At 42.9% G+C, this 14,595-nt stretch overlaps 2 protein-coding genes across 2 annotated transcripts; both read right to left on the bottom strand.

Annotated features, from left to right (window-relative positions):
• Positions 1-247: 247 nt before the first annotated feature.
• Positions 248-5,310, bottom strand: f7l (coagulation factor VII, like). Its single transcript, XM_086067418.1, has 8 exons — positions 5,173-5,310; positions 3,390-3,553; positions 3,288-3,312; positions 3,112-3,225; positions 2,881-3,021; positions 2,715-2,803; positions 950-1,070; positions 248-877 (listed from the first exon to the last, which is right to left on the bottom strand). Exons 1-8 carry the CDS (start codon positions 5,258-5,260, stop codon positions 330-332), a joined length of 1,290 nt encoding a protein of 429 aa, XP_085923544.1. The 5' UTR covers positions 5,261-5,310; the 3' UTR covers positions 248-329.
• A 137-nt stretch (positions 5,311-5,447) lies between these two features.
• On the bottom strand, positions 5,448-14,533 carry LOC147179994 (uncharacterized). Its single transcript, XM_086067419.1, has 9 exons — positions 14,288-14,533; positions 13,351-13,537; positions 13,146-13,268; positions 11,682-11,914; positions 9,248-9,382; positions 6,738-6,925; positions 6,544-6,623; positions 6,370-6,453; positions 5,448-5,790 (listed from the first exon to the last, which is right to left on the bottom strand). The coding sequence occupies exons 2-9, from the start codon at positions 13,535-13,537 to the stop codon at positions 5,642-5,644; spliced, it is 1,179 nt and encodes a 392-aa protein (XP_085923545.1). The 5' UTR covers positions 14,288-14,533; the 3' UTR covers positions 5,448-5,641.
• Positions 14,534-14,595: the final 62 nt, after the last annotated feature.

The following is a 14,595-nucleotide window of genomic DNA, read 5'->3' as shown; positions in this document are numbered from 1 at the left end:
TGGACCGTGGTCCGCCAATTGGGGTTGCTGGTCTTCCCGCAAGCACATTTAAAAGAAAAAGTAGCTTCTACTTTTTGAGAAGATCCTTGAATACACCTTTAACAGTGTTGGTACTGTTAGGTTACATGTAACATACAACACATAGAGCTGAATTTGTTTAGAATACTGATGGCGCTGATCTCCCATCACTAAAAACCTTTCAACACTTTTAGCTGGATAAAAACTGCGCAAAAAGTTGACAACCATCTTGCTCGTTTGTTGGTTTATTGAAACAAAAGCCACCAGTCGAACCCAAAATGTCGGTTGGTCAAATCCAGGCTCTTCTTGCTTTACCATCTGGCCATTTGATGTTGGATCCAGTCCAGGAAGTTGCTGACTTTAGTGTAAATGCCATACATGTTGTTGTCAGCGCAGCCGTTCCCCCAGCTCACCACACCGGTCAAAAACCAGGTTTTCTTGTAGCGCGTCACCAGCGGGCCGCCGCTGTCGCCCTTGCACGCGTCCTGGCCGCCTCTTTGTAGCCCGGCGCAGAGCATGTTGCGGGTGATGTTGAGTTTGGTATGCAGGCGGCACTCCTGCAGCGGGACCCGCGGCAGCGCCAGGCGCTGGAGCAATCTGGCAGTGGACCCGTGCAGCGACAGACGACCCCACCCTGACACGGTGTTGTGTCGAATGGCCGCCAAGGTGCGGCTGAACGAGCTGTTCTTCGCCGGAAGACAAATGGGGACCACGTAGAGTCCCAGTTTGATGGGACGGTGCAGCTTCAGCATGGCCAGGTCGCTGTCGTGACTGGACTCGTTATAGGCGCGGTGGATCAGGACTTTAGACACTCGGCGCTTCTGCTCCGTCTTCTCGTCTGTCTCGAGGTCATGCTCGCCTTCGCAAAAGAGGCAAAGAAGGTTTGATGAGCAGACGGCTCCGAGCGTGGCTCTTTCATCGAGCGCCTTACCCACGACGACGTGCAAGATGTTGTTTGGTTTCTTCCACACGCAGTGAGCTGCAGTCAGCATCCACTGATCGGAGAGGACGATGGCGCCACAGGTATGCTGGTGGTTCTCGGTCAGGAGCGCCTCAAGGAGGTAATCATTTTTTATCATCGTCATTCATTCGTTTGTACAGTGGAACCTCGAACGTCTCGGAACTCGTACAAATCGGACTTTGGACAAAAAATCGGAGTAAAAAATTCTCGGAGTCCGAACACCCAAGCAAAGCCGAACGTACCTTGAACAGGTAGCCGAGGGAAGCAAAGCTTGCATTTCGATTTTTCCACGACAATTTTCTTCGCCATGGACCCAAAGAAAGACAACAGTGCCAGCGGCAGCAAAGAAAAACGTACAGCGCTATGAACCACAGTGGAATTGGGAAGGAGATTATCGCGTTGTCGTAACCATAGATATCTATAAAGACAATATGTCTCGTCCGTGCTGCTGGCCAATGGAATCGAACATCCGCACGGGGCGGCCATCTTGCCTCAGTCACCTCCCTCCGCCTCTCTCAGAGTTTTTATCGTGCATGTTCTTTTAAATAACTCAAAATACCAACAATCAACTGATTATTGAGCAGTTTAGTTAAGCGTAGCGTAGTTATTATACTACAAACTTGTTAATAATTAATAATCCATATAGTTAATTAATATCCGTCTCCGTCTCCGTCTTCAATTCCGCTTATCCGGGGTCGGGTCGCGGGGGCAACAGCTTTAGCAGGGAAGCCCAGACTTCCCTCTCCCCAGCCACTTCAGCCAGCTCCTCTGATGGGATCCCAAGGCGTTCCCAAGCCAGCCGTGAGAAGTAGTCTCTCCAACGTGTCCTGGGTCGTCCCCGGGGCCTCCTGCCGGTAAGACATGCCCGGAACACCTCCCCAGGGAGGCGCCCAGGAGGCATCCGAACCAGTTGCCCCAGCCACCTCAACTGGTTCCTCTCAACGTGGAGGAGTAGCGGCTCGACGCTGAGTCCCTCCCGAATGACCGAGCTTCTCACCCTATCGCTAAGGGAGAGCCCGGACACCCTGCGGAGGAAACTCATTTCGGCCGCTTAATTAATATCCATCAAGAAGTATTACTACTTTATTAAAGTTTGTCACAGTCAATACAACAGACCAGACTGCCTGCCGGTGACAAGATGGCCGCCCCGTGCGGACGTTGGATTCAGCGCCGTAAGACATCTGGCCTTTAGATATCTATGGTTGTAGCTAACGTGACTATTTCCGTAAATACTGTCACGAGGATCCCCGTTAGCTGTTCAACAATGTGCCTGAGGTTAAACAGCTCACGCAAGGACCCCTTAGTAGTCTAACAAGATGCCCAATGTAAAATACACCAATTCAGCACTGAACTAAAGCAAGCATTAACATAGCATTTTTCATCCACTGATGCCACACCACAACAACAACAAAAATTATTTTTATTGTTTAAATACTGCACAGGGTCTACTTTTATTTTATTTTTTACATAAATAGAAATTAAAAGACGAATTTTCTGTTTTTGGAGCTTGGGAATGGATTAATTGTATTTACATTATTTCCTGTGGTAAAAAAAATGTTTCGGAGGTTGAACAATTTGGACTTTGAACACTTCACAGGAACGAATTATGTTCAAATTCCGAGGTGACATTTCCGATGAACAATACTGAGCTCTTAAAAAAAAAAAAAGAAGAAAAAAGAAAAAGAAAAAATTCCGAGGTGACAATCTAGCTCACAATCCAAAGGATTCATCTCACCTGCCAGGGACAATGTCCTTTGGGACAAATTTCTCCATTGACAACTCTTGGGCCAAAGTGGACCAATGGTCTTCCGCAGGAGACGGGGTCTAGGACAGAGTGTAGACAGAATTGACAGCGCAAATCTGCAATGACCTTAAGACAACCTTTAAGAAGCTGTTCTGACCTTGTGGAGTGCAGGTAATATTGTCCCGATCCAAACGGTACCCCGTAGCGCAGAAACAAGTGTGCGTCCGGTTAGGAAACTCTTTGCAGAAATGTTCACATCCACCATTCCTATAGCGACATCCGTTGGAGGTCATTCGCACTGCAAGGAGACAGACACGCAATCATGTCATGCACGCGCATATATGGCAGTCAATACGCAATCGCGCCGGTCGGTGCCAGCGAGCCTCGCCTTTGTCGCAAGTCGATCCGTGGAATCCTGGCGCACACTGGCAGATAAAAGTGTCGATCTTGCGAGTGCAAGTGCCGCCATTCTTACAGGGAGATGACAGGCAGTGATCCTGGGCTATAAAAACATACAACGGGAAGATGATCCAAAGCAGCTTTGCCACGTTTACACAGACTCACCTGTGTACAATCGCCAGAAGACCTCCTGCAACGCAAGTGCGGCACATGAGCGGAAAGTGAGACAATTGGACAGAAGCGCCTGCTGGCGTTTAGTACACTGACCAACTGTTGCGGCAGAGCAAAGATCTCCTTGGCCTCCTCGTAGGAGCATTTCTCTTCCAGACATTCCCGCTCCAGGTTGCCTTGTTTCAGCTCCTCCCAGAAGTAGTTGGCCCGGCGGGTTCGATGAAGGAACACGCTTGCGTCGGGTCTCCCCAAAAACATGCCTGTTTCAACAACGGTTTACCACGCTGGGTGGAGGCAACAGGCCAGAAACACTTGAAATGCCTTTTCCTGAATCTAATCAAGATGCGATCCTTCAGTCTTAAGTAAGTCGCCAAGTTACTGCGGCGAAGGGCGTGCAAGTCAATTGGAGTCCGCGCTTAATGTCAACAAGTCATGACTTGGGATTAGCAAGTAATAAGTCATGCCGTCTTGCCCAGTCACAACATTTATTTGCATATACAATGAGCTCCTTTGCCTGCGATTGGCTGGCAACCAGTTCAGGGTGTATCCCGCCTACTGCCCGAAGCCAGCTGGGATAGGCTCCAGCAACCCCCGCGACCCTTGTGAGGACAAGCGGTACAGAAAAAGGATGGATGGATGGATGAGCTCCTTTGCTGCCAGTGTCCGTACAGAACTTGCATTATTTAACTGTTCTGACACATTCGCAGTTCGTATTTTTTAATGGTCCCAAAGCTACTCTTTGTGTTGTCTGTTACTTCTTAATTACGCACAAACTACACAAAAATAACTTTTATTTCCAAAACAAATCCAATGCCCTTGAAAATGTGTTTTAAATCATGTTGCACACTCTAAAAACAGCTGGGTCAAAAATAAAATAACCCAAGCTGGGTCAAGAATGGACCAACCCAACTTTTTGAGTTATTAAACCCCAAAAAGTTGGGTCAAATGAATAACCGACAAAACAACCCAAAAATGGGTTTATTTAATTAAAAGTTGGGCCATATTGAATGAATAACACACAAAGTAGCCCAGTTTGTTAGGGTTGCTTTGTGGGTTAATAATTTGACCCAACTTTTTTAGTTGACTAAATAACCCAATTGAATTGGGTAAAAAAATGAGCCGACCCAACATTTCAGTTATTAAAGCCAAAAAGTTGGGTCAAATTAAATTAATAGCCCACAAAGCGACTCCGTTTTTTTTTAAAGGTTGTTTGTGGGTTATACATTTCACCCATCTTTTTGAGTTAATTGATTAACCCAATTGAATTGTGTCACAAATGATGCTATTTAACCTAAAAGCTTGGGTCAAAATAAATTAACAACCCACAAAGCAAAACATTTTTGGGGAGTTGTTTGTGGGTTGTTTATTTGACCCAACTTTTTGGGTTAATTGAATAACCCCCAAAAGTTGGGTTGGTCCCTTTTTGACCCAATTTGGGTTATTTTTGACCCAACTATTTTTAGAGTGCAAGTTTAAGTGAAGTTTCAGGAAGACTGAGTAAAAGTCAAGTGGAATCTCGCCAAGCAAGTACCATGTCCTAAAATTGTGGATTGAAGATTTGAGTCAAGTGTTCTGACTGTACTGCCACACATTTGCTATCCATCCACGTTATATACAGTAATGCGACTCTTTACTTTCGGTGAAAAGGAAGCTGGATCTCAGCTGATCTAGGACGAGTGGCGGGACACATCTTGTGCTCATCAGTCACTCACTCTAATCCTAATAGCCAGCGTCGCCAATGTCAGTCACAACCAACAACAACATTGGACATGGATGAATTAACTCTCTAACGTAAGATTAAGCCACGCTTCCATCGAGAAAAAAAAAGTGGATAAAGATAAAAGGAGAGCTTGACAAGTTGAGTCGGCGGAGGACTGACCTTCAGGAGGCCCAATGCATGCTGGGATACAAGCCAAGAGAAGCCCGAGGAAGAAGAGCGGCTTAGTGTGTCTGCTTGTTGTCGCCATTTTTATTCTGATCTGACAAAGGTCAAAATAGACTTGAAACACGTGAACACTGCCATGTGTAAACTGCCCAAATATGGCTCGGCTTTGTTGGTTTTGTCTCTCTGGACTTTGGAGCCAACAGTTTTCCACAAATCTGTTTAGATCAATGCAGCAAATATCCAATCAATGTGATTGTAGACACAACAGATTGATTTCTCATGATTTATTGACATTTTTAATTCAGTCAAGACAACAATGACAATGTATGTTTGCAGTGGTTCCTTACAAATCAGATCATTTCAAGAATCTAATCAAATTCTAGCATTTGTAAACCAGAAGGCAAATTTGGAAAGGGCAAACTGTTGTTGTGGTTTCTTTGGATTGAGGTCATACAGGCGATTGTCAGTACTGCAGACGTTTGAGTATGTCCGGGATGTAGTCTTGAGCATCCCTTAACTGCTCTTTCCAGTCCTGTGGGATGGTGGACTTGGTGTACCATCCTCCCGCTCCCAGCAGGGCCCCCAGTGCAGCTCCGCGGTTGCAATTCTCTCCTGGAAATGAGCAGGAATCATATCTGTTTAGTTTAGCTGTTGCAAATCATGGAACGAACCGAATCTAGTCACATAATTGTCGGAATGGGATTCAGTCATTAACTCATTCAAACCCAAAAACGTGTAATTACGTTTTTAATACTTTATCTTTCACTCCCTAAAACGTACTTCTTTTTTTTTTTAATGCAAGACCATACAGAAGGCTTTGATGCAGCTTCTGACATGAAGAGGTGGCTTAAAGCAGTGGTATTTTTTTAAACGACCAGCAGGTGGCAGAAGAGTATAAGAGACCAGCCAGAGCCATGTTGCAACAAGCTCTTTTTGTCAGTCAGTTTTCACCAGTAATGTAAAAATGGATTAAATTTAGCTGTATTTTAATGCAAATTGCTGCAAAACTGAAACAGATAGAAATAATACTATTTTTCCTGATGAAAGAAGAGACTCTACTCTTTCTTTTGGTAGGTTCCATGTTTTTATAGCAATAGAACAAAATATTCTATGAGCCTTGCAAAATCAGTCAAAATCCAATAAAACAACTGGGAGCGAAGGGGGTTGCTTCAGTGAAAATGGCGTTCAAACCTCCACAGTTGGCGTTGGCCAGGATTCCTGCTGCGGGGTCATCATGAAACTGGTGAGCAAGGTAAAACATGCTGGAAAGAGCTCCTGCAGGGCCACAAAAAATGTTTCAGAACTTTACAAAAAGAATGTCACACGTAGGAAGGAAGAAAATGATCAAGAGTGGTGTGCTGGCACCTTTTGCGTAGCATGCCAGGCCAAGGCTACTGACAGCACTCTGGTGGACCTGCAGTCGTTCTTCAGACGTCTCTGGAAACCTAAACAAAACAAATGCATTTCAAATATTCAAAGGGAACACTTTCTGGAAGCCGGAGGAAAAGCTGTGCGGCAAAAATACGCAGAAACGCGTCCTGTGGTTCCAGCTTCCGCACCTAGCGGCCCGTCGACTGAACTTCTCGGAGGTGTCCCACACTCCCAGAGTCCTGAGGGCAAGCTCGGCCTGCTGACGGACACTGGCGCCCCCCAGCACAGCGTGAAGTGCTCTGCTGTAGATGGATACGTACTCGGGCACGCATGGGTGGGGGTGGGAGAGCTTCGCAAAGTCAACTGCAGCACACACCTGGACAATCACAATGGGGAATCGAAGCATCAAGTCAAGTTCTATAGACCTTTCATATTTCACATTTGTAAGTAAAGGCGTCAGGCCACTTCTTCCAGTGGGACAGACTACCGCTGACCTGAACTGAAAACCATGACAAAAACGTTTGTTTGGACATAATTCGTTCCTGCGAAGTGTTCAAAGTCCGAATTGTTCAACCTCCGAAACATTTTTCCCATAGGAAATAATGTAATTGCAATTAATCCGTTCCAAGCTCCGAAAACAGAAAATTCCTATTTTAATTTCTATTTATGTTTTTTTTACATTTACAGTACAGTACAGTACAGTATTTAAAAAAAAAAAAAAAATACCTTACCTCACCTGTTGTGGTGTGATGGCATCAGTGAATGATAAACGCTATGTCAATGCTAGCTTTAGTTCAGTGCGGAGTTTGTGTATTTTACATTGGGCATATTGTTAGACTACTAAGCGGTCCTTGCGTGCGTTGTTTAACGTCAGGCACGTTGTTGAACAGCTAAGGGGGGTCCTCGTGCCAGTATTTACACAAGTAGTTACAACGGCGCTTCCTAATTCCACTGTGGTTCGTAGCACTGTATGTTTTTCTTTGCTGCCACTGGCACTGTTGTCTTTCTTTGATGGCAAAGAAAATTGTCGTGGAAAAATCAAAATGCACTCGCGAGTATGGAGCACCTCCGGGAGTATTCACGATCTGACTGGAAATGAGCAGCGCATCGTCTCAACGACCGCAACGTGAGCATTCGGCATTGCTCGGCTGCGCTCGGCTTCGCTCGTTTACCCGTTTTCAAGGTACGTTCGGCTTAGCTCGCTTTTGCTTGGGTGTTCAAACTCCGAAAATGAGTTCAAACGCCGAGGCATTTTTTACTCCGATTTTTTGGTTGAAGTCCGAATTGTACGAGTTCTGAGACGTTCAAACTCTGAGGTTCCACTTTAGTGTTAATTTTATCTGCCACTATAAAATTTAGTCTCAGTTTTAGTCCAGTTTCAATCACGCTTGTTAGTTTTTAAACATAGTCAACCTCATCCCGTTTTTCTTTAGTCCATTTTTAGTCAACTATAAATTGAGCATTTTAGTCTTTATTTTAGTCCCAAAAAACATAATTGTATTTGTCTAGTTTTAGTCAACAAAAACTGTCAATGTTTTAGTCTAGTTTTAGTCAGGATAGTCATTTTACCCCTGTATATTGTTTAGCAGATTATATTGAACATTTCAGATCTAAAACTATATCACAAAAAATTCCTATCATCTTTTTGATGAAAAACAACTTTATATGAACGACAACAAGTGGCTACTATGGCTCAATGTTAGGAGCTAGCAAGTTAGCCTGCATTAGTTAGCGGTCGGATGAACATTATTGTTGGAACGTTATAGCCATTGGATTGATGTTACGTTATAACTATAATTGACTTTTTTTTCTCCTACTCTTTCACCATGAATCCACCTCCTGTCTGTCACATGTGTTTGTGCATGTTGCACTCGCTAGCTGCAGATTTGAAAGGGGGGGGGGGGGGGGGGTCACTGTGTGTCACATGACGGTGCAGATTAGCAGACAAGATTTTACAAAATCATACCATTTTCGTCTCGTTTTTCTTCATGAACTAAAATGTTCATAGATTTTAGTCCAGTTTTTCTAAAGTGAAGTATATTTTCGTCTCGTCTTCATTAGTCGGAGAAAATGCATACAGATTTAGTCCCATTATTGTTTATTAATGAGGGTTTTTAGTCTAGTCTAGTTTTGGTTTGGTGAAAAATGTGCATTGACTAAATGATTTTTGTTTAGTTTTTGTTGATAAAATGAACACTACTTCCGACAGACTGGGAACTCATCCTCTTTTATCAGGTTATTTTTGCTTGTGCTGTCTATGCGCCACGAGCAAAAACATAATGGCTAGCGTTCTGGCTAACTTCAGTGCACTATCCATCTTAGAGTCAAAAGAGCAGTCCATTAATTAGTAGTCAGTCCTTCAGTGATCTGTTAACTGTGTGACTTTCCACCATGTCTATTTTTTGAAATGAATGATTTCATTTGTTGAAATGTAAATTAGAGTCAGCATTATATCCCCTTTTAAGTATTTTACGCCACATAACATATTTTAAACCGGCATTTAATTTAACACGTTCAAACTACGGGTGGTAGAAAAGAAGTGTAAAATCATAATTCCTGTTTTCTCACTGGCTCCGCGTTGGTCAAATGACATGGAAGGTTTGTTTCCTGGTGGGGGGGGCAACGGGAGTTTGTGCCCCCCGAATGTACGTGTGGTGTGACATCACGCTGCTTTCTCCTCATTATGCATGTTACTCACAGCTCGTTCCTCATTGGTTGAGGCTGACAGCAGAATGAAGGGAAGGCTCATGGTAAGGCATCCGATTGCATCCAACTGGCTGTCCGGAAGTGACTTTAGCTTCTTCTTGGAACGTTCCTCCGCAAACATTAGAACCTTTATAGAACAGAGAAAGTGAGTTTCGGAATATTGCATGTGCAGCTGCCCTGCAACTGACAGGTGACCAAGTACAGTGTGTTGTCTGTCTGTTCCTTTCGCCCCAGCTCCTTAACTCATTCACTGCCATTGACGGTTATAGACGTCAAATATTCATTTGAACTATTTCTATTAGTTTAACATTTATTTCCACTTTTGTTAACAAGAGTATGAAAACCTAGATTTTTTTTAATGTACATTTAGTACAGATTGATCGTGAGTTAACTCGTGAAGTCATGCAATTAATTACGATTTAAAAAAATTAATCACAATCATAATAATTTTTAATAATCTTTTCTTTTCTTTAAATCGCGTCAGGTGATTCATTTTTTAAATCGTAATTAATTGCATGACTTCAATCGTTAACTCACGATTAATCATAAATGTTATATCTGTTCTAAATGTACAATAAAAAAACATTTCTAGGTTTTCATATTCTTGTTAACTCTTTGACTGCCAGACGTTTTCAGAAAAGGGATGCCGCCAGTGCCAGCCGATTTAAGCATTTTGACTGATTTTCAAGGTCCACAGAAAATGTTCTGTTTGGACTATGGAAACACACGTACTACCAAATGAAAGATTGGACTTTCATCTTTCATCAGAAAAAAAGAGTTTGTTTCTACCTTATTCCGTTCTTTAGTAATCAACAATAGAAAATGGTTAGTTTGACCCAATTTCGCCTGTGTTGGACCAAAATACGGAGAAATCAAGCTTTTAGTGAAACGATATTATTTCATGCACTCTAGTGAATTTTACACTTCTTTTTGTCCATGAATGATGCCACAAACATCTAAACAGTGCTTTACTTCTATAAAACACTACCACCAAGAATGAAAAAGTGTTTTTTGATAGCAAAATACGTTTATTTACATTCAACAGTGTAACAATTTGACAACAATTTGGCAAACTATTTACAAATGTGTGCAACTGTGGTGCTATTTACAAATATGTGGATGGTTCAACGAGTTTTTCTTTTTGTAACACTCTCCTGCGTGCAAAGAGACGCAACAGCATTTGCACAACAGATTGCCTCTTCGCGTGCGCCACTTTCTTGCCGGCCGTTTTTTTCCGGGGAATAGCAAGTATATACTGCAGTGTGTCATCAAGTCTAATATCAGGATCATGCTACGGTTACGTTACGGTTTCGTTACGTCTCGCTTCCCCGTGTCCTTCAGTTGCTATACCGGGTGGTAGGAGATGTTCTGATCCATTTTATCCACTCCATTCATGGTGGCATCGTAGTCCAGAAACAGTGTCTTCTCCGTGATCAGACTGTACCCGCTCCTCCGATGAATATGCATTGGACTCGGGGTACTCTTCATTGTCCGATCGAATGTCCGCTTGTGCAGCTCCGCGTTTTCCGGCCTTAGCAGCGCTAGCCGCGCTAAGCCGGTGAGGCTTACTACGTGTTCATAACAGTCACGCCAAAGCTTCCAACTTTGGCGTAGAGCTCGGAGTCCTCCTCATCATCATCATCAATCTGCATTGGTCGATGCCAACTCTCCATCGCCCGATCGAATGTCCGATTGTGTAGAAGTACCCGGCCGGCTATTGTGCGCGTTTTCCGGCCTTAGCAGCGCTAGCCGCGCTAGCCGCGCTTACCGGTGAGGCTTACTACGTGTTCATAACAGTCACGCCAAAGCTTCCAACTTTGGCGTAGAGCTCGTTGTCATCATCATCGTTGACATCAATGCGCTTTTTAGTATTGATTGATGCTTTCCGTCTTTGAAAAAAATGCTCAAGCGTGAGCTGCTTGCAACCGGTTGCTTGGGCAGCCATTGTGGGCTTATTCAGCCATGTCTCCGCAACACTCTAGCTCCGCCTCACGTCTTCTACTGACGCCCACGGTGGGCGGCCCATCCAACCTTGTGCAAAGAGAGTCATCGCTGCCCTCTAGGGGCCAAAACGAGTCTTTGACTAATCAGATCTGCCTGATACTTTCAGCACAGCTGCCCAAGGCTTTCCTGCACCCGTTTTTGAAAAAAAAAAAAAAAAACATAGGGGACGTCTTTTAACGTCCTCGGCGCCCTTCCCTAGGTTTATGCTAAACGTTTTATAACGTTTATGGCAGTCAAAGAGTTAACAAAAGTGGAAAAAAATTAAAACTAATAGAAATTGTTCAAATGATTTTTGACGTCAATGGCAGTGAATGAGTTAATAGCTCCGTGAGTTTCAAACCCCTGCGCTTAGATCATCTTGATGTAATCTATTCATGGGAGGTTCGCTCTTCTCTAACTTTCCCCTAAGAACAATTTTGTACCTCCTGGCTCAAAGTGGGCCTGCTGTCCTGCCAGTCAAAAAAGAAGGATCGGTGATAGGACTCGGCATACGTGTCGGCGTGCGTGCCAGGTGTGGTCAAGAAGTGAACGTAGTCCGCGAGCACGGCGGCTCGTGCGTCAGGATGCGAGACGTCGGCAAAGTCGCCGCCGACCAGCATGCCAGCGACTCGGAGGGCGCACAGGACATTCAGCGTGTTGTTACCTGCCTTCAGACCTGTAAGAAACGCACGCAGACGGGATTTATGATGGAACGCATCATTTTAGAAATATGGAAGCCTATTCACAATGATGCTTAAGAGTGACTTAAACGTGATTAATTATTGCTGACCTAAATTGACATGGGATAAACGAGTCAGGTGTTGGGACCTGTGCAACTGGGGATTGCGGAGAAAGGAGTGCACAAGCTTGTGTTTGGAAGCGTGCACAGCAAGTTAATGACTTAAAAAAATTATAATCTAAAAAAGAAAAATAAATCAACTGAACTTTCTTTTATGGATGACTAAAAAAAAAAGTGAAGTGGTTCAACCCCTAGTAGCCATTTCTAAAGGGACGAATAGAACCAAACCTCCATCATTGGGTTTGTGGAAGGCATTAGCAAAACATAATAGTTAGCCTGCTAGCTAGTGTTAATTTTGTTAACAAAAACAAAAATATTTTTGTCAACACACATTTTTCACCGGACTAAAACTAGACTAGACTAAAACCCTCATTAATAAACAATAACTGGGACTAAATCAGTATGCATTTTTCGTCAATTAATGAAGACGAGACGGAAATGTACTTCACTTAATAAAAACTGGACTAAAATCTATTTTACATTTTAGCTCATGAACAAAGACGAAGCGGAAACGATATGATTTTGCAAAATCTTGTCTCTTCTAATCTGTCACTGTGATAGTCATGTGACACACAGTGACACCCCCCCTTTTAAATCTCCAGCTAGCGAGTGCAACATGCACAAACACGTGGAACAAAAAAGTAAATTATAGTTAAAATGTAACATTAATCCAATGGCTAATATGAAATAGTTTTAGATCTGAAATGTTCAATATGATCTGCTAACAATATACAGGGGTAAAATTACTATCCTGACTCAAACTAGACGAATAAAATTATGTTTTCTTGGACTAAAATGCTAGATTTATAGTTGACAAAAAGTTGACTAAATAAAAACGGGATGAGGTTGAGTAATTGGACTAAAACTGAGACTAAATTTAAAAATGTCCAATAAAATTAACACTAATGCTAGCTAACGTCAGTTTTAGTTCTACGGCATACTATCCATTTCAGCGTCAAAATCTGAGCAACTTAAAAGAAGACCAAAATCCGTGTTTCTCAATGGCTGTGCCTGGTTAAAGAACATTTCAAGATTTGTTTATTGACATCCCATAGGTGACATCTTGGGGATTTGTCAACCGGAAGTCTGTGTGACAAACAAACAATACCTTGGTGATAGTGGATGGAGCCTGTGGGAGATTTCCAAAATTTCAGTTTGTCATGAAGGATGATGTTTCCCACCACCTCCACTTGGTTGGCAGCAGATGACCAGGAAGTGCGGCCGCTACCAGCTTCATCAAATCATCACAATTCATCACATTTTGAAGAAGCTTGGCGATAAACACTTGAAAAAAGACGAAGGCCGATTCTCACCGGTGTTGGACAGGCTGAGGATGCTGCTCGGGTGTTTGTTTCTGGGCGAATTAAAGCCAGATATCCACCCTCCAAAGTCCCTCTTGATGTCATGGATGTTGTAGTACCAGTGGACGGGCATGGACATGGCGTCGCCGGCACACATTGCCCATAATGCCTCACTAGCAGACCGCCACACCGCAGTCATCTACCACAATGAAACTCTTTCAGAACTTTATTCATCATAACATAGAGTCAGAGCCATGAAGTCAACTGATGGCATCTGACTATAAAATACATGAACTCCTATCTAACTTAATTTTTGAAGAACATCTTATCTTAGGGACGGGTACTTTTCGCATTTGAACCAATTTGTTTCCAATTCTCGGTACCTTGGAATTGATACTGGTACTTAGCGGTACCAATTTTCGATAATTAATAAGGTATCAATAATTGTAGGCTATTAGTGTTATTTTGGTGTTTGGTTTGGAACGTGCATGAATTCGAACCCACGTTGGATTGCAGACAGATGTATTTTAGTGAGTAAGTGTGACCTGCTGTATGGTGCTAAATCCAGACCATCAATTTTGTGTTATTCCCCAATACAAGCAATGCTGGTATGTTGCTAGTCCCACTACAAATAATAATAATTTAAAAAAAAAAGACAGCCCTGTGTTTTAATTAATTCAGTAGCCTAAATACATTTTACTATGCTCGTAATTTTCTACTTTAAATTTTAAGAAAAACTGACAATAAGTAAGCCCACAGACTTTTATATAGTATTTAATTGTGTGTGTGTGTGTGTTTTTGTTTTTTACAATGGCATAAAGACGCATCTATTATACACGCACGCGCGCACGCACACCAGTAAGGTTTTGGACACGTTCTCATTACGTATGTGTTCAATTAAACAGTATTTATAAGCACACTTAATCGTATAAATATCTAAGTTACTGACCTCTTACAGACGCTCTTTTTTCCCATCAAGTCGGACTTACGTAATTTGACGTTTAACTGTTACAAAAGCACCCCGGAAGCAGCAACGCAAGAACATTTATTGATTTACACAACTTCTGTGCTAAAGAATACCAAACACTGTAGTAGAAATTCACCGGACTGAACAACGGCAAGTCTCGCACACTTTGTTGATGAAAACACGAATGGGAACCTTGATGAAAGTAAAGTACAGTGCCGCTGCTACGGTGGCCGATGTACGTCAAAACCAATTTAGAAGAAAACGTAATTCTTTTTATCAACAGGTAAAGG

The sequence above is a fragment of the Leptonotus elevatus genome, chromosome 2, assembly GCF_054856555.1.
Source record: "Leptonotus elevatus isolate MCC_2025b chromosome 2, RoL_Lele_1.0, whole genome shotgun sequence".
Lineage (NCBI taxonomy): Eukaryota > Metazoa > Chordata > Actinopteri > Syngnathiformes > Syngnathidae > Leptonotus > Leptonotus elevatus.
This window is presented reverse-complemented; position numbering and strand designations above follow the sequence as displayed.

Bases quoted from the DNA above. Each gene is read 5' to 3' on its own strand.
- LOC147179994 (XM_086067419.1), bottom strand. From the start codon at position 13,537: ATGACTGCGGTGTGGCGGTCTGCTAGTGAGGCATTATGGGCAATGTGT. The intron at 6,926-9,247 runs GTGAGTAACATG...GTGATTGTCCAG, and splicing joins CAACCAATGAGGAACGAGCT to GTGTGTGCTGCAGTTGACTT. The intron at 6,624-6,737 runs GTGCGGAAGCTG...TGTTTTGTTTAG, and splicing joins TTCAGTCGACGGGCCGCTAG to GTTTCCAGAGACGTCTGAAG.
- f7l (XM_086067418.1), bottom strand. From the start codon at position 5,260: ATGGCGACAACAAGCAGACACACTAAGCCGCTCTTCTTCCTCGGGCTT. The intron at 3,226-3,287 runs GTGAGTCTGTGT...ATGTTTTTATAG, and splicing joins CTTCTGGCGATTGTACACAG to CCCAGGATCACTGCCTGTCA. The intron at 3,022-3,111 runs GCGAGGCTCGCT...GTCTCCTTGCAG, and splicing joins CGGATCGACTTGCGACAAAG to TGCGAATGACCTCCAACGGA.